This window comes from Musa acuminata, chromosome BXJ1-4 (assembly GCF_036884655.1).
Source record: "Musa acuminata AAA Group cultivar baxijiao chromosome BXJ1-4, Cavendish_Baxijiao_AAA, whole genome shotgun sequence".
Classification (NCBI taxonomy): Eukaryota; Viridiplantae; Streptophyta; class Magnoliopsida; order Zingiberales; family Musaceae; genus Musa; species Musa acuminata.
Window position 1 is genome coordinate 11,393,765 of NC_088330.1, and position 23,895 is coordinate 11,417,659.

The 23,895-nt window shown below is 43.7% G+C and overlaps 3 protein-coding genes across 3 annotated transcripts; 1 reads left to right on the plus strand and 2 right to left on the minus strand.

The window, feature by feature from the left end:
• Nucleotides 1–508: 508 nt before the first annotated feature.
• Nucleotides 509–2,866, minus strand: LOC103981417 (uncharacterized). Its single transcript, XM_009398146.3, has 3 exons — nucleotides 2,359–2,866; nucleotides 1,670–2,020; nucleotides 509–1,585 (listed from the first exon to the last, which is right to left on the minus strand). The coding sequence occupies exons 1-3, from the start codon at nucleotides 2,833–2,835 to the stop codon at nucleotides 965–967; spliced, it is 1,449 nt and encodes a 482-aa protein (XP_009396421.2). The 5' UTR covers nucleotides 2,836–2,866; the 3' UTR covers nucleotides 509–964.
• A 5,539-nt stretch (nucleotides 2,867–8,405) lies between these two features.
• LOC103981718 (aspartic proteinase 36-like) lies at nucleotides 8,406–14,528 on the minus strand. The gene is made up of 12 exons (XM_018824999.2): nucleotides 14,186–14,528; nucleotides 13,877–14,000; nucleotides 12,060–12,487; nucleotides 11,804–11,960; nucleotides 11,152–11,234; nucleotides 10,955–11,051; nucleotides 10,718–10,790; nucleotides 10,402–10,578; nucleotides 10,106–10,230; nucleotides 9,759–9,860; nucleotides 9,583–9,680; nucleotides 8,406–8,783 (listed from the first exon to the last, which is right to left on the minus strand). Exons 1-12 carry the CDS (start codon nucleotides 14,440–14,442, stop codon nucleotides 8,627–8,629), a joined length of 1,878 nt encoding a protein of 625 aa, XP_018680544.2. The 5' UTR covers nucleotides 14,443–14,528; the 3' UTR covers nucleotides 8,406–8,626.
• A 3,707-nt stretch (nucleotides 14,529–18,235) lies between these two features.
• Nucleotides 18,236–23,733, plus strand: LOC103981719 (dimethylnonatriene synthase-like). Its single transcript, XM_065180530.1, has 4 exons — nucleotides 18,236–18,748; nucleotides 22,517–22,696; nucleotides 22,927–23,042; nucleotides 23,217–23,733. The coding sequence occupies exons 1-4, from the start codon at nucleotides 18,236–18,238 to the stop codon at nucleotides 23,731–23,733; spliced, it is 1,326 nt and encodes a 441-aa protein (XP_065036602.1).
• The last annotated feature ends 162 nt before the right edge of the window (nucleotides 23,734–23,895 follow it).

Sequence of the window (23,895 nt, forward strand, 5' to 3'; positions counted from 1 at the left end):
CATTGCAGAACAAACTGATGCTGTGTTGTCTTCCTTCTTCTTATGTTTATACGGATCTTTAGTCTCCCAGTATCTGAGAAATGTGTTTGCTGCTTCCAAGCACTTGCTGGTGACCATGGAATTGACTTGTGGAAGCTTCCTAGCTTGATTAAGAAAGGGACATGTAATCTAATCTATCAAAATAGAGGAAGAAGAAGAGGTAGGCAGGCAATGTCTGCACGGACAATTAAAGATTAATAACGCCGAGGCAGTGACTGAGATGAGAATTGAGCAGCACATGAGGATGAGCTGTGTCCCAATTGCTGTCATGCAAACAAGGAAAAGAAGACAGAGGAGAGAACAAGATCATCTCAGCAGCATCCACAAGAGAGAGGTGGTGGCAAGTATAAAGCTACCTCATCCGAAGACTGCAAAGAGGGAAGAACAGCTACATGTAGGCATTAACAATCTGATCAAGTTTGTCTTACACGCCGTCAGCTTTTTCCCACTAGGATTGGCACCAACTCGGTAGCCACCGACAATATCTCGCTCATTCTTACACCGAAGAGATCTAAGAACATGAACTCCACCAACACAAACGACAACTCAACTGCATGAACACATTAAATGACCTTGTGACCACCAAATGAGTTTGATCTAAAACACCATGGAAAGGCAGCAAAGCCAAAGGGATGAAGGAGAAGGAACAAGAAGAGGAAGAAACCCTCTCTCTCTCTCTCTGTCTTTCCCCATCTGAATCTAACCGATGCTTTACCAATACCCTTCTGCATTCAGAGGATAAAGGTTCTGCGAGGCCTGTGACAAATGAGACCTGAGAACAATTACGCTCCTATTTACAGAGGATAGCACATGAAATTAGTAGGCAGTGACCTACATTTCATGGTCGGTCAGTGACAATTAGCACGAGAACGAGCAGTATGAACAGTTCCATCTTTCCCGGACGGACGCCACCACCATCGCATTGCTAAACTTCGACCCTCCAAATGATTCTATCACTTGCAGCGGTAGCGTGTGGTTTGTCAACCGCCGCCACCTTCGCCCGGTTGCCGATGCTGGTTTTGCTCCTTTCGCCTTGCGGGAGTTCACAGGTCTCGCTGACGGAACCGCGTCTTATGTCCGCAGGAGGGATGAAGCAGTCGGCTGACAGGCCTGGGACGTTGAAGGCCACCTCCTCAATGGTCCACGCCTCCTCCATCCTGGTCTTGGTGTGGCTCATGGCCACCTCGCCGAACCTGAAAAGAGTGACCACGGAGCGGCCGGAGTGGGCGATCATTATGCCTTCGACGGGGCGGTAGTCGTCGAGGAAGGAGTTGATGGTGGTCTCCCAATAGACCGCATCGCCGCCGGCGTTGGATTGGATTCGCGTGAGGTGCGAGTCCTCCATGTGCACCAGGAGCCCTGTTCGCTGGCTGAAGCAGCCGAAGAGGACGTGCCGAATGATCTCTGCGGGGCCTTCGCTCCTGGCTTTCAGCGTCTGCGGATCAGCGCAGAGCTTGAGGATGAAGCAATCCTCCCCATTAACCTTCTTCTCCCCGATGCAACGTGCATTGGCAAACATGCTCGCCGTCGTCAGCGGATCAAGGCCCTGCTCAAACAAGCAATTCGTTCATTATAAGACGATGTGAGATGTGGGGAGCTGAAACCGTGATAGTTTGAAGTGCTATTATACCTGGAGGGCGCGCCGGAGAGGGCGGACGGGGCCCTTGGCCGCGTGCACGCCGAGCCACGGGGTGTGCCGCCAGACGAGTTGGCCATTGGAGCCGGCATGGACCTTGCTGCCGCCAACGGCGAGCTCGACGTACCACATGTCAGGGGCCATCTGCCAAAGGACGAAGCTGCCTGACTCAGCTGCACGCGCTGAGCCACCGCGATTCTTCACCACCTTGGTCGCAGTTTCGAACTCCGACGCCACCATCCTCACCTTGCCCATGGCGTAGGCATTCCGGATGGAGCTCTGCAGCTTGAGACCGCCCGATGCGGCGGTGTACTGCTGCAATATGTACTGAGCCGATGAGGTTTCCTGAAAGAAGGAAATGATGAATGAGTTAGCGGTGCATGGAGCACATCAAATTGCCATCTTTGAAACACCAAGCTCCAGATGTGAGCAGGAAAAAACTGCACTTTTTAATCCTCAAAATGGTTATTTGCGACAAGGAAACAGAATAAAGCGAAGAAGTAAAGGTGTTGGAGAGTGCAGACGTATAGAAGAACTATTAGTACGCGTAGTGACGCATCAAACAATGCCATTTTGGAACACAAGATTGAAACTTAGCTCCGGGAATGGAAGAACAGAGCACAGAGGACGATAGAAACCGACGAAATTAACAGCGTTGGAGAGGGATGGAGACCAAGGCTTACAATGGGAGTCTCCTTGATGCTGAGATGGGGGAGAGGGTCGGCGGAGCTGACGTGCATGGGGGCGAGCGGCGCTCCCATTACTCCCAGCAGCAGGCGGAGATCGGAGCGGCGGAACGAGGAGGACCCAGCTGCGTTCGCGGGGGAGGACGTGACGGAGGGCGCCCGGGAGAGCTGGCCGCGGACCCAGCGGCCCCACCCTTCCCTCCGGGTGCTCCCGCCGTCCTCCGGCGCGTCGCCGTCAGGGCCCTCCATGAGCGGCGCTAGAGCCTCTCCGCCGGGCCGGAAGCTCCCGGATCTCGCGATCAGCGGCGCATCCGGCAGCTGCGCCAGCGAATGGTCCCGCCCGTGGCCCTTCCACCGCCGGGGGAGCAGCAGCAATGCCGCCGATGGCGACTGGCTCTTCGCTCTCGACCGCGCCGGCGACAGCCCCCGCACCACCTCCTCCAGCGCCGAAAACAACCCTTGCTTCTTCTCCATGGTCCGGTGCGTTCGACTTCCTCCCTCCGCCGAACTATCCGTAACTTATTATAACTACAAGCAGTGGGAAGGGATGGACCAAAATGTGAAATATGTTTCGTCAAGGACCTCATAGTAATAATTGGTTGCGACAATAGGAAAAGGGCAAAGGAATGGGGTTAACGACAATTTAACATCTCTCGAGGGTGGCGCTGAAAAAAGAGTAGAATGGATGGAATCACACGAGCGTCGACACTGACGGTACCTCTGTGGAGTAAGTCTCGTTACCTCCCTGGTACCCATAAGCCCCGACGTACCCAAGCCAAGGTAACACCGGCGTGATATCCAAAAGAAAATATTCCGCTGAAAATGGAGTCGGTATCCTCACCGCGAATAAGCACACTTATCATGGGACGAGGCAAGACGAAACGTGGCGCTCGTTATTGGGGGAGCAGCGCATGTGCCTCGCCTCACTAACGGCACCGTTAAAGGAAGGTTCGTTGAGGAATCCGACGGGCCGGAGACGGCGGAGCGTCGCGCGACGGGTGCGGCACGTGACCGGTTGCCAGATTCTCATGTTACTGGGTGGTGGCCTATTGCCGATGCATCTTGACCGTGAGAAGTTAGATCAGACGGCTGAGGAAGAGATGTTTCGAGCGGTTGTTGGCGGCCTATTTGGTCACAGCTTTGACCGAGTAAACTGAGTCAAAATTAAATTCACATCGGATGTAACTTGAGCCCTGACTCTTCGTGACGATCGATGGCACCAAACTCAAATTAAGCCATTAGTTTCCACTGGGATCTTGGAATAGTTGGTCGATGGTCTTTCGTCCCATCACCACCCTGTGTCAGATTTGCTTGAAAGCAAGACATAAGGGTGGGAATCGGACGAGTTGCAATTGGGCATGGGAGACCAGCCATCGAGGAGGTGCATGAGGCATGTGGACTGCACGTGGGGTTTCCGAATGATGAGAAGCGCCCGCCGGCATCACTGTGATCCACCCGACAGATGACTTGTCACCGGCTGCCACGGGGCCCACCACCTGGGCGAGTCCGATCTGATTGCTTAAAATATATAGCGATATTTTATTCCAAGTTCCATTTTTCCCCCTAAAAGATACATATTTTCATTATTAATTTATAAGACTAATTATGAGTTTATTAAATAATTTAGTGATCACGATATATCAGATTTTTTTTAAGTTTAAGAACATGATCATATTTTAGAATCATGAGGTCAAACATACGAGATCGACATCTTAATATCATAAGTTCAATACTTAATTAATATATGATCGACACCTCAATATTACGTAATCAATATATATTCTAACATAAGACTAATTATATTACGAGTTCGATACAACATAATATTGATAATGAGAATAGTAACCCTAAGGGCTCATTATAAAAAGAGCTATATAAGTAAATTTTTAAGAATATTCGAAATAAGATTGATGTATAAAAAGAATAATAATTGATTCTAAATTGGCTTCCAGTGTAAACAATCAATTTGAATATTCAAATTTAGTTTGAAGTTGAATAAATGGGTCATTTGCACTGCATGGCCAACCAAGAACTGTGGATGGGGTTTCAGCGATTAAATGATGTGAAAGGTGTCCAATTCTTATTGCCCGAATCTTTCTTACCTTCTGGCCTGCCTCCATTAATGATGTGTGGTGAGCTCCGACATCGGTACCCTTAGGAGGGTCCCTATCCACAGTGTTATTAACTCGTCTCTATGCTATCATACACTATATATATATATATCTATCTATCAACAAGGTACAAAGATTTCAGGAAGATTCCATGCATGTTACATATTACAATGCAAATTAAATCATGCACTTAATAGATATTTTCAGAAGAAAAACTTATATAATTAATAGCCATCACATTGTCTCCTCTTTACTTGACGATCATTTTCGGGTACTATATGATGGATCAAAGTTGTCTATATCAAGATAATAAAATGGAGTTACATGCAAATGGAGGCACACTACCGTAGTAAATAGTACGACAGTCTTTGCACACACGTGATTACATCAGATAATAAAATGAGAGATATTGGCAACACATCAATAATTACGCACAGAATCCTTCAATGCACATCACAGGTACATAGAAAATCTAATTTGAGATGCCGCCACCGACAAAAAAAGATATGAATCTTATGACAATTGCTCCTCTTTCTCTCTTCTTTGTTCGAGACAAATGGGATGTTCGAGACTAATCTACCTTACGATTTAGATTATCTCAGTAATAAAGGGTTATGGCTAATAACAAATAGCTTAATCCTCCTAAACATTGTTATGGATATTTGATCCAAATTATTTATCAAAATATTTAAGTTAAAGTTATTAGTCTTATCCACTTCGATTAATTGAGATATTACAAGTTTTTCTACTCAAAGGCTTGACTTATTCGTCAAGATTCAACATTTTTTTTTTTTACTCAAAGGCTTAATGTTCTTATTAAGGCCCAACATACCTCGTATCAAGTTCTAACATGGTGCGGACATAATCTGATGGTGGACAATAATTTTTTTTTATTAATCTCTTGGGCTTGATAAGTTAACTGATCTATCAAATTTGTTTGACCTATATATTTATTATATTTTTATAAGTTAATTTTAATATCATAAATGTAAGACTAATCCAAGGGTTATAGATTGAGTGTGAGAAATAGTTAGATAATGGGAATTGAAGAGTTGACTTGATGTTGGATTACTCATGTCCGATTAATTCCGATCAGGGAAAAGTACCACATATTATAAGCAACAAGTGCACATGTAGGATAACTTTTCAACGTTTGGTCATTAATGCCGTAGCAAAAAGTGTTGACATGTCTCAATAATCTTTAATATGTTCGTCCACAAATTTTATTATGATATATATAGAGCGCGTAGGAATAATTTATACGAGTGTCAAACTGGGAGTGACAGATATAAATAGGGATACACATGGAAACAGTGAAATGACTATCCATCAAGACATCACACCACAACGTCGATGGGACGAAGCGAATCAAGAAGGAGCCCAACAAGACATCACTCGGCGACGATTGCGGATGCTGTTCTCGATATTATACGCCCTTCTTTCAACCACTTTGATTCTTTTTGTTCTTCATAGTATATATTTATATATATTTATATTATCATATTTAGGTGCAAGAGAGGAAGGAATTGATCGATGAACTCGAAATTCCAATATGAGAACAACTAAGAAACATGAGATCAACTAAGGTTGACCCGTGATTGGTTGGTTGGTGTCATAAATTTACGGATCGCTCGATTCAATATGATCAAAGCTCACGAACAAATACAATATTACGTTTAAGTCAAATTATATTATATGATTAAAAAAGATGTAACTAATGCATAAGACTTCTGTCAACATGAAATCGAAAGATGATCATAAATTTACGGATCGCTTGATTCAATATGATCAAAGCTCACGAATGAATACGATATTACGTTTAAATCAAATCATATTGTATGACTAAAAAATATGTAACTAATGCATAAGACTTCTGTCAACATGAAATCGGAAGAGGATCATAAATTTACGGATCGCTTGATTCAATATGATCAAAACTCACGAACGAATACGATATTACGTTTAAATCAAATCATATTATATGATTAAAAAAGATGTAACTAATGCATAAGACTTTGTGAACATGAAATCGGAAGAGGATCAAATGTATACGATTTTATCTTTAAATATTTAAAAATATTACTTTTATAATAATAATAATAATTATTTTTTATATTGTACGTAAATATTTCCAACTTTTGTCACTTGTTCGCCCTCCTTTGTACGGTTGGTTCAACAAGATGCTTTATAACTTTGTCCCTTTCGCTGGCACTAAAATCCATGCACATAAGCGCAGAACAAAAACGTGGGAACGTGAAACCAAGTTAAGCTGGTGGATCGACGATTTCTGTGGACGACGACCACTGCCACAGTGCGTGCGCTTTCCCTTCCCACATCGTTAGCAGGGCTCAATAGCCACCTGCAGAAGAGAACGAAGTAGTAGTCTACCGAGTCTCGCAAGAGGAACTCCAGATTAAATGAAAAGAGCGAGTGGGATGAAACATTTCGACTGGGATTAACAGAGGAAAAAGAAGGCTCCTCCTATGCGTGGCCCATGAGAGGGAGCGGTCATGCAGCACCGATGGTCATGGCTTTGCTATGTGGAGGGAGGCGCATGCGCGCTGTCTGCGGTCCGTGGAATTTGGTTTTCTTGTTTCTGCTTGGCTACTTCCATCAATACTCCACCGTGAAAGCAAAGGGAGAGTTCAGTTGGTACAGAGCAAAAGGAAGGGTTAGGAGAGCATGGGGCTTGGGATGGAGACCCGTCCTTCGCTGGTCTTTTGATGGAGGACAGCGCTTTGATGGCGGTAAGTTGGTGGACAAGAATCTGATGCCGGAGATGGGGTACATGTACAGTGACCTACTGCTGCTGCTGCTGCAAACCAGGAAGATGATGAGATTATGTGCTTCATCTTTAGCGCAAAAAATGCATGTGAGAAGACGTCAGTAGATTATAATGTAGTGCATGTCATAGTCCTGACAGAGGAGTGCTGATGTTAGACGAGTAGATAGAAAAGAAAAAAAGATAATAATAATAATAATAATAATAATAATAATAATAAAGATAATTATCATGGCTTAATGGATAAATTCTTTTGTACCATTGATCAGATCGTGCCATCGAAAATATAATTATGATCTTACACCACTCATAGAGAAAAAAAAAATACGATTCATTAATTTATGTATTATAGTATTCTAAATATTTTTTTATAGACTCAATTATAAAAATAAAAAAAAATCGTATCAAATCAAATATACAATTTATTATTTTCTTCAAAAATAGATAGTATTTTTACTTATAATATATTTAAAATATATTTAACTTATAAAAGTTATTTAAATATTATATAAACTAAATTATTGCTGCATCAAGTGCCATTGTTCTAATAGCAGAGGATATGCAGAGAGAGAGAGAGAGAGAGAGAGAGAGCATTGAACATCTGTTCTTGGGAAGATTAGGTCTTTTTGTTTTTTTAAGGTAGAATGATTCGAAGTTGCTTCCCTTCCGGAATTGTGTGCTTCTTCACCAAACACCTCCAGTCTTCTGGATTCGGATGCACTCGGTTACTGCCTCCATACCACTGTAATCAACCCACCCCTTTTCTCTGCTACTGGCGTGTGAGCAGGAAGCTTCTTGCTGCCACATTAACCAAGCTACTGACTGGTCTTCTCCTACCATCTTCCTTACTCCAAGCTGTCATAACTGTAACCCACCAATTTATTGCTTATTTATTAACATATTCTACATCTTTTTTATCATCTCAGACTCTCAAATGTTATTACTGGCAGCACTTCGCCCCTGCAAATCCAAAGTAAGGGAGTTTTGGTGCTCAGCTGAGCGACAAACTACAATGTAACCTGCGACACCCTCTCCTTTATATGCTGACTTGCCAACTCTCATCTTTATGCTCTTCCTCAGATAATTTGCTTGCAGTCAAGGCTCCCAAGAATATTATCTCCCATGAAGTATAAACTATGTTGATTTATCATCTATTCCAAACGTCCAAGAAAATGAAAAATACAGGTCTGATCTATTTCCAGCTTCTATTATTTTCTAAAATTAAACATATTGTTACATGGCCAAAACTTCCAAAGTCAAAATCATTCTAGGATGTTCCCTCTGTAAGCTTGTATCACTACATCAGCCATCGACATGCTTCGATGCAAGAGCTGAGCTTTTCTGACGACAGTGATGGCAGTGAGAACAGGATTTAAATGAATCGAGCTAAGGGGCAAAAGTCTTCTTCAGGAAGAGGTGCATCCAAAGGCCTGGATGCGTCGGGCCACATCGAGAGGGCTGTAAACCGGAGGAAAGCCGCGAGTAATATTCCCACCAGTAACAACATTGTCCGCCATTCCCACCATGTACTACAGAGCATAAGATCTTGAATTAGGACAAGAAAATAAGGAAGTTTAATTTTCATGACAAACGAAAAAGTAGAGGATGAAAGCAATAAAAAGATACCACCACAACAAGTTTAAAAAAATTTAGATAAAGCACCAAGATGTGCACCAGAAAGGAAGATCCAACATTAATCCAGACAAACAGCAGTTGAAGATAATGGTGTGACAAGTGTGATTCTTCATAAACTGTACTAGTTTTACCCAATAAAACGTTTACTCTTCATTCATGGCATTGCTTTAGCCTTTAATGTGGCCAAACAGCTCCACATTAGACATGATCTTTCAGCCAACTCAAGCTAGGACCACTCCAGCATGAGATGCCAATGAAAGCTAGTGGCTCAAACTTCAAATCGGTAACGGAGTATTAAATTCTAGTACATTTTTGAAGAACCTTTCTCAATCTTTTTTTGCATGGTTTGAGTTTTTGTGCTTGTAAGCAGCTGAACTCAATTTCTAAAGATGTAAATCTAATTTAGTGGAACTTATTATAACTTAGATAATATTGTAGGACCTGACCAGTACACTTGTGTAGGAAATCTATCTACTTGCAAAACTAGATACTGAAAGCATATTATAAGGTGAAGATTGCCAGCATAATGTCATAGTATTCAACCATTTTTCTGGCAAAGCAGAAGGAACCTAAAATTAATATGCAAGTGAAAGGCAAACTCCTTTGTTGTATCTGTCGAGTACAGTAGATAAACAACCGGAAAACAAAAAGAAAAAAGGAGATAAACTCATTGCTGATTGATAATTTCAGTACCTTCTTGATGGACGCTCAAAATTCCATCGAACCACCTGATAACTTCCAAAATTTTCAGGAAGCTGAACACGATGTTCAGATAAAAAAGATACTATATCCTGCATATTAGTATTTTTGCTGTAAGTCGGAAAGGTAAAAATGTTAGCCTTTGGAAAAACGCCAGATAGAAATGTTACCATCACTGTTGTATCAGAAAAGAAACCAGAAGATGCAGCTGGAAAAATCGCCAATCTCAGCATGGTACTCTTTCCCTTGCTTGCAATATTTATTAAATTAACCTGTAAACAAATAACTTCCACTGTTGAACAATACAGAGATTATGAAATAAATACTATAATATCTTGCAGATCTATGACAAAATAGAGACAGTCCCAATGACATCTCGAAGACTATAACAAGACTAGTTTCTGCCTGATGACCCAAACATAAGCACTTTTACCTCGTAATCTCTCCAATGGCCAAGTTGTAAATCCCAAAAGGTTGGGCTTTTCCCAAAATACAAAACAGAAAAGTTCAACCTCACCTGATTTATATCAACTTGTAACTCATGTGCGATAAGCTCCTCTAATTCCTTTGCATGGGGCAATAGTTCAGCATATGCAATGTTCAAAATCATGTCGAAGGTAATGACCCCACTTTCAAACAGATCTGAGAAAAGCAAAAAAATCAAGACAAATCCTACGTTATTTACTCGCAGAAATAAATCCATTTTTCAGCATATCCTATTTGACTTCAATTCTAAAGCCAACGATCAACTTGAATCTTCAAATACTAGAAAATAGTTGTCTTCAAGTTGTTTGCAGGTAGGCAGTTAATTACCTGGTAGAACAGGAGTTGGTGAGTCATTCACTCTTGAATTTGTAAAATCTAAAACTCCAGGTGTAGGGCCTCCATCACTATGCAATCTCTCCCATAATACAGAACAGTTAGTCTTCCAAAAACCAATTCTTTCATTCTGACGGTCATAAGTTACCAGAGTGTTGCGAAAAATAATACCTGCCAGGAGAAACAACTAATATGGGAAGTTTTCAGATGAAGTATCATTTACCATAACAGAGCTTGCAACTATGTTAAAAGATGAAACATTGACATAAGCAAATCCTATTCTGTGGGTCCTATGAATATGGTATCATACCCCCCAAAATTGCCGTCAGATCTTTTTCATTCTGAAAGACTCCCAAGCAGTAAGCACCACTAACCTTCGAATGCTTTATTTTGGAAATACATAAAGAATACAGAAAAAACACATTAGTTAACCAAAGTAATTATTAATAGAACATTAGCAAATAGTACAATAACAACTAAGCAATAGCCAGGACAATGTCCACCTGTTACATTGGTAAATTTATAATGAATTTAGAGCCACCTTTACCCGAAACAAGTAGTTTTCTGGTGAAAGCGACAGCTTTTCTCCATTACCAAATACCATATCAACCACTGGGAAGGTCTTTGAGAGTTCAGAGACATCACTGGGAACAGTTCCAAGGAGGTTTTCAATTAAAGGCATTCAAAAGTTAGTCATAAACTTGTAAGAATGAGGAATTTCCAGATATAATATCGCTACAATACCTTCCAGCACCAGAAAAGCAGATGTCACTGTAATTTGGATCGGGTCCAAGTATTCGCTTTAGAGAATGTAAGTTGCTCAAGATCTGTGAGATGTGAGAACATTATTTCAAGACAAATCCAGTTAAAAGGTGACAAATTCTAACTGGCATTAGCACCAGGTTAAAAGCTATCAATAAAAAAATACAACATTTCAATAAAGCTTTCTTTAAGTTAAAAAACTGCACTTTTGTTTTGCAAGTAGTAGTCAAAATGGAAAAAAGAAGAAAAGAAAAGCTTTGACACATTATTGAAAAAGTGACAAAGTGTAGTTCTGTAAATTTTGAGACTAATATTTAATATTTGATATTTTAACGCTCAATATCTTCATTAGCAAGAAACCCCAAAAGATAAGTTCCAATATCAGATCCTATGCAAATGTATATAGGAACTTTCTACTATCAGAAAAACCAGGAAAGCCAGCAACTCATGACATGTTAACATACAACAGTATCTTGTAATTCAAAATTCTATTGGATAATGGGAAAATAGAATACAATTATCATAGGTTCAAATTTCAAAGATCCTACTAGTTGCAATTAAACCTGTCCAAAATTCATAATTGATATTTGTTGAAACAAAACACATAACATAAAAAGGCAGAAAGGAATCTTACAGCATCTCTAAATGCCATAAATGCTTCTTCTGGTAGATATGCATATGTGGTTCCACTATCCAAGATTGTGCCATCCTTGCTATTGAATAGTCTTGGATCAAGATGCAGTAGTTTACCATCCACATGTATTTCCTCCAGCTCAATATTGTAGTATGGGCTGTTGCCATCCCAGGACAAGTAAATCTGAGAAATATGTCAAATGCACATGCAGAGAAACAAAACTTGATCACTCCAATAAACAAAAGATTTGTTGTACCTGCGAATAGGATCTGATCGGGAAAAAACCATGTCAGGAGGTGGAGTTATCTCACCAAGGACCATTGCACCTCCATCAACATCCATCCCACCATAGCATAAAGAAAATGAATCAGTAACAACACCCTTGTCAGCAAGTTGGTCCATTATGCTGAGCTCTCCACGGCCCAGCCCAATTATTCCATCAGCATGTTGATTGAACAAATTACCAGTTTCAGAATTTGCACAGCCAAAAACAGCACGCTGAGGTTTAAGTTCACTTTCTTTTCCAAATGATATAAGGTCCTCACCAAGCACACCACTGCTAGAGCTCATTTCAGTATATTGGCTCTCATAAACACACTGCTTTTGCTCCTTGTCACAGGTACAATCATCATTGCATTTCACAGGCTCATATGTGCTTGACAAATCAGGTTCAAATCTCAAATTCTAGACATCAACAGTGTGAATCAAGGTGAGAAGGCATATAAAACTACTCATCCATAACATATATCTTCAGTTATCAGGACATTCAAAGATACAATATAGCAAACCAATGGACATCTAGATACATTCACCACATCAAACCAATAAATGGAAGAAGAGCAATAAATTACCTTAATGAATCTGAAGCATAGAAATAAGACAACAGTAATTTATCTTCTACAATTTTTTTATATCGGTGCACCTTATTCAAGTGTAAAATAACCTGAGCTGTCAACAATCATGCTTGACTATTATATGCTAAGTACATGAAGAGGAAGTCTAACAGCCCAGCATCTGAAAAAGAATTCAGAACTGAAATGGTAACAGGCAAATGTGTGATTCTTTCCATTCACTAGTTGGAGAAGAATGTCACACATAACAAATCACTGGTAATTGCATTAATTAAATCTAAGATAAGCTTTTGGGGGGACTCAAAGAACATGAATATAGGCAGAAGAAGACAAAATGAGTGAAGCAGCATGTAGGAATTCTGTAGTTTTAAATGCTTTTATATTGTGAATATATAATAACAAAATAATCCGTTTATGTTGTCATTGTGGTACACTGTACTTATTCTCTAAATCATCCAACTTCTGGTTAAAAATTCAAATTCATGATCCTTCAATGCCAGATCATAACCTATCTTCATTGTATGATCTTATACTATGACATATAACGTAGATTTCCCTGCTAACTTGCATAACAGGTTTTCAGAGTCCACTCATTTTGATGGGAAATGACTTGGAACAGCAAACAAATAGCCACATCATGCTGGATTCACAAAACAAGGTTTAGTCATTTAGGAATAACAGCAGAACTGTCCAAAGATTCTTTTACAATTATTTCCCTAGCTACTAAAATTTTCATAGAACACTTAACAAAATGTATTCATGGTTCTTAGTGGTCAATAGTGTAGATAATTCCACAATACTAGTAAATATAAAAGTAGTTTGCTCCAGTACTATGATTATGTTGGTTTAGTGTTTCTTTGTCTATGCCAACCACACTAGCTAATATCCATGTTATAACAAAGTTGTAACAAAAAAACTCAAGTATAATTAGTCTGCTTTACCAAAAAATCTAGTCAGTTAGCTGTGTTCCTTCGGTCTACATCAATAGAGGCCTTCTCAATTACTAACAAGGGTGGCAGGTAAGTGGACCTTGAAAAACGCAGTATCTTCAGTAAGAACAAATCCATCGATCGTGCAACCTATTTACTTATCAATCCAAAAAAGAGCTCTGGTTGCCTTGCATTATAACTCGGTATCGGGCAATGTGTTTATTTCTGTTTGGAACAAAAGAAAGAGAAGAACAAGAAAAGTGATTTCAGTTCCATCAAGACAGAAGAAATACCTGATGATGATTCCCACATTGCTCGCACGTGGAGCAAGGAACGTAAGTGACCGTGCTCCCAGAATCCACGATCAAGGCAAATTCTTGAGGCGGTGTTCCGATAAAGAGCTTTGTAGTGTAATACCTAAAGATACGCATAAACATTAATCGATTAGCAAAAAGAAGCTATCTTGAAGAATGAAACTTAATCATCGCAGAGAGACCCGCGACGCTAAATCCATTAGCGTAGGTAAAAAATAATTGGAAGAAATTTCGAATCTAAGACAAGAGATCAACGGACGGAGAAAGGAAAAGAGAGGCGGGGCGCACCCATTGGTGACGTAATCATCGTAGAGCCTCATGCTTGCTCTGGCAGTGACCTGCTCGCCTAGCAAGCGTCTCGCCAAGACGGATCGGCGGGTGGAGTTCGAGCGGGAGCAAACAAGCGGCAGCACCAAGTTCGGCTTGCCGCCATGCGTGGCGAGGGCACGGAGGGAGGGTTCCGGCGTTCTAGCGGCGTCCGCGAAGAGGAAGAGGAGGAAGATGAAGGAGGAGGCGGCGGCAACCCAATCACTGGCTCGCGCCATGGAGATCGGGGAAAGGACTCCGCTCGAGAAGGCCGCGGTGCAGGTGCCAGTGGGAGGTGGGGATTGCCGGCGAGAGAGGGGGGAAGGAAACGGGAAGAAGGGGAAAACTTCGCCGCGAGTTCCTGAGGGCGCCTTTTATAGTTTGCTTCGACTTGGTATACTCCCTAGACAACTATCAACTAGCACCGGTGGGGCCCATGGACTTTAACCGACGTGGGAATATGGCCTTTCCGTGAACGGCATTGATCGAAACAAGCTGCGGACGAGATTGGAAGAGAGTAGATACTATTTTGCGAATCACGGAGCAACCACGTCTTCCACGACAGCCTTTGGATGTCGCATCCGACGATGGATGAAACCCAGCAGGATCATTCACACCTGGTTCTTCTTAAACTCTTGTAGAAGCGGAAGCGGGGGTAGAAGTTAGTGCGCGTAATGTGACGGGAACCTCCGCATGAATCCATCAAAGCGATGGAGGAAGTCAACAGTATTCCACAAATCTGACCATTGCAATTCGTACATGTAATTTGAATCACGGTGATGTGATAGACTTCTCAAAATTGTATACAAAATCCACGAGTTCTCTTCATACTTAAAAATTGAATTCGGAATCGATTTATACCTGATAGAAGATTTTAGGGTTGAAAGGAGAATTTATATATATAATTTTTGTGCAACATTATTTATAAGATAAAAATATATAAAAATAGATTAGATTTCATAAATCAAGAGATATCAAATCTTTTTTATATAATAAAAATATCACAAACTCCAATGTAAAGGGATATTATATCATTTTACTTTGATAGCATTCATATTATAAATATGAAGTTTTTCATGTATATATCTTTGTTCGTTAGGGATAACATAACACATTGTATAAGAAATAAAAATTATTATATAAAAATTTTATGTTAAAATTAAAATCAAGTATCGTAAATAAAAAAAATTATTCTCTTTCGTCTATTGATTGATAAGATACAAAAAAAAATAAAAATAAAATAAATAAAATAAATTTATTTAAAAATAATTTTATTTAATTATATTATAAAATTTTGAAAATCATTCATATGCATGCAAATAAAAATAATAATACTACATTAAATTTGACTAAAAATATGAATCATAATAGTTGTGTATCATTAGTGTCGTGCTTACTTCTATGTAATACAATACAGTTAATCTTTCCTAATGTAATCCAAAATGATTCTTATAATTAATCTTATTAAGATAATTCTGTTATAATATTCAACCATTAACATATATATATATATATATATATATATATATATATATATATATATATATATATATATATATATATATATATATATATATATATCTTAACCAATTAGTTAGATCATAAAATCTAACATATGAGCCTAAATATAATCATCAAATTTAGAATTAAAAAAGATAAAATTATATTATGATATTTTACCAAAACTTATGTGGCAACATGATATTATACTAATTGAAATGATGGCTCATTTGTCTAACTAGATACAAATTGAATAGATGTGACATGACTCACTCATCGTAAGAATTCCTAACAATATGATTCTAATTAAATGCACTTGAAAAGGATGAATATCAAAATCATAAAATCTAAATATTTCTTATTTAAGTTCACATCATACAAATGAGTTATACTCACACTTAAAATCTGAATTTTGAATCAATTTATACTTGATAGAAGATTTTAAGGTTGAAGGAAGAATTATATATATAATTTTTGTGTGCAACCTTATTTATGAGGTAAAAAATAAATAACTAATATCAAATCCCTTTTATGTAATAAAAATATGATAAACTCCATCATAAAGAGATATTATGTCTCTTTTACTCTAATAACATTTATATTACAAACATGATGTATGTATCCCTAGTCATTAGGAGAGTATATAGCAATCGGGCTAAGTACCATCATCAATATATATAAGGTTGAAGGAAGATTATGAGGTGAAAAATAAACAAAAATATATGAGATCTAATAAATCAACAAATATCAAATCTTTTTTATATAATAAAAATATTGTAAACTCCATCATAAAGATATATTTTGTCCTTTTACTCTAATAGTATTCAAATCACAAACGTGATATTTTTTATAAAGGTATCTATATTCAATGGGGGGTTAGCATAGCACATTGGGCTAAGTATCATCATCAAATTTAGAATTAAAAAAATCAAAATTAGATTGTGATATCTTATCAAGACTTTTATGCCAGTGATAGGTCGCCATGATATTGTACTAATGATGGCTCATTTATCTTATTAGATATAAATTGAATAAATATGACATGATTGATTTATCGTGATTGATAAAGATGTCTAATAATATGATGATTTTAATTAAATATATTAGGAAAGGATCAATATTAAGATTATAAATCTAAACAATTCTTATTTAGGCTTACATCATGCATATAAGTTCTACTTATACTTAAAGTTTGAATTCTAAATTGATTGAAAATAGAATTTTATATATAATTTTTGTGTGTCTACATCTCAACCTTATTTATGAGGTGAAAAATAAACAACTAATATCAAATCACTTTTATGTAATAAAAATATGATAAACTCCCTTTTACTCTAATAGCATTTATATTACAAACATGATATATGTATCACTAGTCATCATGAGTAGCATAGTAATTGAGCTAAGTATTATTATCAAATTTAGAAGTAAAAAATATTAGATTGTGATATTTTATCAAAACTTCTAGTGATATCTCACCATGGTATTGTACTAATGATGGTTTATTTGTCTTGCTAGATACAAATTAAATAAGTGTAACATGACCGACTTGACAAAGATTCATAATGATAAGATTTTAATTGAATACATTAGGAAACTATCAATATCAAGATGAGAAAATCTAAATATTTCTTATTTAGGCTTATATTATACATGATAAAAGATTTTAAGGTTGAAAAGAAAATTTTATATATAATTTTTGTGTGTCTATATCTCAACCTTATTCATGAAGTGAAAAGTAAATAAAATTGGATGAGATTTCATAAATCAATAGATATCAAATCCTAATAAAAATATGCCAAACTCTATTGTAAAGGGATATTACATCCCTTTTACTTTAATACCATTCATATTACAAACATCAAATTTTAAAATTTTTGATGTATGTATCTTTGTTCATTGTGGGATAGCATAACACATTGGGCTAAGTATCATTATCAAATTTAAAATTAAAAAAATAAAATTAGATTGTGATATTTTACCAAAACTTATGTGATAGTGATGTATGAACGATATTATACTAATGCTATTATATCCCTCTTCCATGTATTATTAGAACGTGACAATCGATCATACCTCATCTCCGAATCATATATATTATATTTTTTTATTTCACAATATAAATATTTTAAATTATATTTAGTACTTCTAAGATATTTAGATTTATTCTTAAGCATTTGAATCATGTCCTGTTTACCTCATATTAATTTAATATAGGACTCATATAGGACTCATCACATCCTAACTAAAACCATCACCTCACACTAATTATCACAATGATTGAACAATAGCATGACCAAGACATTTGTTCGATGCTAAATCAGGGTTGAAAATAGAATTACACAGAGGAGGTACTTGAAAATTAAAAATTTATAATTATTTATAAAGAGATAAACATAATAATTTGTAAGCCAAAATTCTATATAATCACAAAACTTATTTTAATATTCGAACATACAACTATTTCAACCATTAGCATGTAGTGATAAAACATGATAGGAATAAGGATGATGGTGGGCAGAGAAACACGACATGAATGTAGCTTGGAACAGATCTTGTATCCTCTTTCTTCTTGCTCTTCTTCTCTGTTATGTCTTCCGCCGTCTGGGTCTTGGTAAGCTCCAATGGGGCCTCCTTCCCCTTCTCATCATTGGCCATAGCCATTTGCCACGAGGTCATCCCCACCACGCTCTAACCCACCTCTGCGCTCGCTATGGACCTGTCCTCCTCCTCTGTTTCGGTTCTCGCCCTGTCCTCGTCGTCGCCTCCCCCTCCGCCACGAAGGAGTGCTTCACGACCAACGATATTTGCTTCTCCAACCGTTCCCTCCTCCTCTCCAGCCAACACTTCAACTACAACGGTACCACCTTCGCGGTAGTCCCCTATGGCGCTCGCTGGCGCAGCCTTCGCCGCATTGCCACCCTTCGTCTACTCTCCCCTGCTCACTTGGCCTCTTTTGCACCTCTGGCAAACGTCAGATCGCTTCTTCGGAGCCTCAACCTCCTCCGGAGAACGTTGCTTCGTGCAAATGAACGTCAGGTCCAGGTTGATGGAGACGAAGTTCGACATGATTGTGGAGATGATCACGGGAAGCAGGCGCCTCGCACGCGCGCGGCCAGCCCGAGCGCCTCCGCCCGCGTCGGCCCCTCGGCCCCACGCGCGTGGCCAGCCCGCGCGTCTCGGCTCCTCGGCCCCCACGCGCGCGGCTCGGCCCCGCGCGCCTCGCACGCGCGCGGCCAGCCCGAGCGCCTCGGCCCCACGCGCGCAGCCAATCCGCCCGCGTCGGCCCCACGCGCGCGGCCAGACCGCGCGTCTCGGCCCCCCATGCGCGGCCAGCCCGCGCCAGCAGCCCGGTTGACGGTGCAGCATGCTGCCTCGGCCCCTCGGCCCCATGCGCAGCAAGCAGCCCGCTGCCTCGGCTCCTCGGCCTCATGCGCAGCCAACACGCTGCCTCGGCTCCTCGGCCCCATGCGCGGCCAGCCCGCTGCCTGCGCGCCTCAGCGCGCCTCTTGGCTCACGGTTAGCTTCGGCCTAACCCCCTCTTTTTTGCATTCGCACGGCTCGGTCGTAGACGGCCCGAGTCCACCTCAGCGCAGCCTGCCTGCCTGAGCGGTGTCCCTCGGTCGCAGCCTGCCTGCACTGAGCACCTCGGCCAATCTCTGCCGAGACCCACCTCGGCATGGCCCGACCGCCTGTCGTGTTCCTCGGCCGCGTGGTGCCCGAGGCCGCGTCCTCGCGTCCTGCCCGCCTGATCGTGCTACTCGGTCGCATGACCCTCGCGACCACGCCTGCACGGTCACCCCGCCTGCGTCGTGCTCCTTGGCTCCATGTTCCCGAGACAGACCAGTGCCGCCAGTACGCCCGCGTCGTGCCCCTCGGCTCCATAAACCTCGTGACACGCCTGCGCATCCAGCCTGCTCGCGCCGAGCTCCTCGGCCATATTCACGGCCGAGTCTATCTCAGGGCTGTTTACCCACCAGGGTCTCGCCCCTCGGGCGCAGCTCGCCCACACCGAGCACCTCGGCCCCTCACTGCCGAGATCTACCTCGGCGCGGCCTGTCCGCCTCTGTCGTGTACCTCGCCCGCATGGTGCCCGAGACCACGTCCTCGCGTCCTGCCCGCCTGCGTCGTGCTACTCGGTCGCATGGCCCTTGCGATCACGCCTGGGCGGTCTGCCCGCCTGCGTCGTGCTCCTCGGTCGCGCAATTCCCGAGACCACACCTGCGCCGCCAGCCGCATGCGTCGTGCTCCTTGGCTCCATGTTCCCGAGACAGACCAGCGCCGCCAGCCCGCTTGCGTCGTGTCCCTCGGCTCCATACCCCCCGAGACACACCAGCGCGGCCAACCCGCCTGCTACGTGCCCCTCGGCTCCATACTCCCCGAGACGCGTCCGCGCGTCCAGCCTGCCTGCGCCGAGCTTCTCGGCCATACGCTCCCGAGTTCACCTCAGCGCGGTCTACCCGCCTGAGCGGTGTCCCTTGGCCGCACCGCCGAGATGCACCTCAGCACGGTCTGCCTGCCTGAATCGAGTCTCCCGGCTCTTTGCCATATCCCTCGGGCATAGACGGCCGAGCTCACGCCTGCGCGGTCACCCCGCCAGTGTTGTGCTCCTCGGCCCTCGGCTTTACGCCTCCCGAGACCACACTTGCGCGGTCACCCCGCTAGTGTTGTGCTCCTCGGCCCTCGGCTTTACGCCTCCCGAGATCACACCTGCGCGGTCACCCCGCCTGCGTCGTGCTCCTCGGCCCTCGGCTTTACGCCTTTCGAGACCACACCTGCGCGGTCACCCCGCTAGTGTTGTGCTCCTCGGCCCTCGGCATTACGCCTCCTGAGATCACACCTGCGCGGTCACCCCGCCAGTGTTGTGCTCCTCGGCCCTCGGCATTACGCCTCCCGAGGCTCACCAGCGCGGTTAGCCCGCCTGGGTCCTGCTCCTCGGTCGCGTAATGCCCGAGGTCAGCCCGCCCGGGTCCTGCTCCTCGATCGCGTAACGCCCGAGGTCAGCCCGCCTGGGTCCTGCTCCTCGATCGCGTAATGCCCGAGGTAAGCCCGCTTGGGTCCTGCTCCTCGGTCGCGTAATGCCCGTGGCTCACCAGCGCGGTCAGCCCGCCTGGGTCCTGCTCCTCGGTCGCGTAACGCCCGAGGTCAGCCCACCTGGGTCCTACTCCTCGATCGTGTAATGCCCGTGGCTCACCAGCGGGTCAGCCCGCCTGGGTCCTGCTCCTCGGTCGCGTAACGCCCGAGGTCAGCCCACCTGGGTCCTACTCCTCGGTCGCGTAATGTCCGAGGCACACCAGCGCGGTCAGCCCGCCCGGGTCCTGCTCCTCGGTCGCGTAATGCCCGAGGCACACCAGCGCGGTCAGCCCGCCCGGGTCCTGCTCCTCGGTCGCGTAACGCCCGAGGTCAGCCCGCCTGAGTCCTACTCCTCGGTCGCGTAATGCCCGAGGTCAGCCCGCCTGGGTCCTGCTCCTCGGTCGCATAATGCCCGAGGCTCACCAGCACGGTCAGCTCGCCTGGGTCCCGCTCCTTGGTCGCGTAATGCCCGAGGCTCACCAGCTCGGTCAGCCCGCTTGAATCCTGCTCCTCGATCGCGTAATGCCCGAGACACACTGGACCACAGGCCGCCTCAGATTGCGTCGGCACCACGAGGCGCAGCCATGCCTCGAACCCCCTCCCCCATCACGGCCGACGCATGGCTCCTTTCGGGGGGGGGAATATGATAGGGGAAATAATGGCCGGATGACGTGCCAGGAGGACGGCCCCACCTGGACACCGGACTGCCCGAGTCTGAAGACAATAATGCTGACTAGACCCGCGCTGACAACTCCCGCTATTACGCAGCGACCCCCGACCCCGCATGGTTGACCACGACAAGGCAAGGCGACGACCAGCTCCTGCTCATACCTTGCGGCAAACCATTCCACCACGCGACCCCAGACGCCATCAGAGGTACCATCCCGCTCCAGCGGGCAGTCACATCCGATAATGCTAAACCCGTCTATAAATACCCCCGAACTCTTAAGAGAAGGGGGGACACTCTCAACACACTCAATACATGGAGGTTTCTCCTCCTCCTAAACCCCCTCCACATCTTTCACTAACTTGATCGTCGGAGGGGTCGGGTTGAGCACCCCGACCCGACCTTTGTGCAGGTGCGAAGTCTTCGGAGATCACCGCTTTTGGAGATCCAGCAGACTCGAGGGGCTCCCCCACCCGTTGACCACCGCCTTCCGGACCCGGATCAAGCCGCGACGGCCCCCAGGCCACGGCTAAACAGTTACTTACCGTAACAGCAGGTGCTGCGTTGGGGAGGGCAAGAGGTTTGTACACATGGCGGAAGAGGCTTTCCGGTTAAGCTCCATTCCGAACCCTGCAGACTTCATGCCGTTTTTGAGGTGGGTGGGGGTGAATGGACTCCAGAAGCGAATGCAGAGGTTGGAGAAAGAGATAGATGGTCTGATTGAGGAGATCGTCGACGAGATACGAAGGAGGCGGACGAAGAAGGAAGGAAAGTGCACATAGAGCGGTGACGCGGACATGACTCTTGTCGTGGTTATGCTTTCCATGCAAGAGGAGAATCCGCAGGTTTATACATATAATATCACCCAAGGAATGGTAGAGTAAGGAGAAAAACTATACGTTTAAAATCAAATAGTAGATTCAAGTTTCATTTGGGAATGATCTGTAAGTTGTTTGTGTTCGCAATCATAGGTATGGGATGTTCTCTGGTTTTACGTGTGTATACATACACAACTTTGTTTGTGTTTGATTGGTGCTTTTGGTTTTGGTTGCCCAGGTTCCTACTATTAGCAGGAACCAATACGACTGCTGTTCGCATGGAATGGGCAATGGCGCTCTTCCTCAACCATCCCGATGGTGGCGGACTCTGATCTCTCAAACCTCCGCTACCTCAACACTGTCATCAAGGAGACTCTCAGGTTGTTCCCTCCGGATCCTCTCCTGGTCCCACGCGAGTCGACCATGGAATGCAAGGTACGAGGTGATAGGGGAATCACCATAAAGTCAACGGGGATGCAGACCATGACGCCGGCCACCCCGTGGTGTGACAACCAAAGGTACTCCCCTAAGGGAGAAATGACAACACGACATGCCACGACGCCAGTCGAGCGAACAAGCATTAACGTCGACCTGACATCGCCAACGTCACCCCTCCACGACGAGCAACTTCTTCACCCACACCCTGCACGTCTACCCAAACGCAGGGGGCAACGATCGAGGCCACCCACGTCCTGCGACAGGATGGTCCGCCACGCGACCTTAATGGCAATGTCAAATCCCGCCAGAGACGCAACCTCGCTCTGATAGACAGGAACATCAGGTAATATCAGACCCAAGCTATAAAGAGTCGAGGGTCAGGAGAACAAGGGGGGGAAGACAGGGAGGTTTTTTTCTCCTCCTAAACCCCCTCCACATCGCTAACTCGATCGTCGGAGGGGTCGGGCCGAAGGCACGACCCGACCTTTGTGCAGGTGCACGGCGATCGCATTGCCAGGGGACTGCAGCTGGCTGTTCACCAAAGACCAACCTCGGATCGGGTTGCCGCAAGCGCTCACCCAAAAGACGTCAAAGAGGCCCTACCCAGGATCTTCGGCATCCGGACCCCTGAACCGAGCCGTATCAACCCGAGATCACGGCTTAAACAGGTGCAGACCGCATCAGGAGGCCTCCACGTCCCGCGCGGCACGATGCTGTTGGTCAATGCACATATGGTCCACAGAGATCCCGAGGTGTGGGCAAACCCTACGAGGTTCATGCCCGAGCGGTTCGAGACCGAGGAAGGAGAAGGATACAAGTTCATTCCAAGTTCATTCCCTTCGGAGCTGGAAGGAGACGGTGCCCGGGGCAAGCCCTGGCCGAAAAGACCATGGGGCTGGCGCTGGCGTCTCTGGTGCAGTGCTTTGAGTGGAGGAGAGTTGGAGAAGAGGAGGTGGATCTCAGTGAGAGCGAGGGACGCACCGCTCCCATGGCTGTTCCCTTGGAGGCTTCGTGCATGCCTCGCCAAGCCATGAGAGAGGTCCTGTCACAACTCTGATGAGACCTGCTTGGTTTCATGAGTTATGGAGTTCCCACGAGTGTCATACTATGCAATGTTTTCTTCTCCTATCTTCTCTCCATGTGAATCTGTACTCCACCTTAATGTATCGCTTTGGTTCCAAAATAATATTATTAAT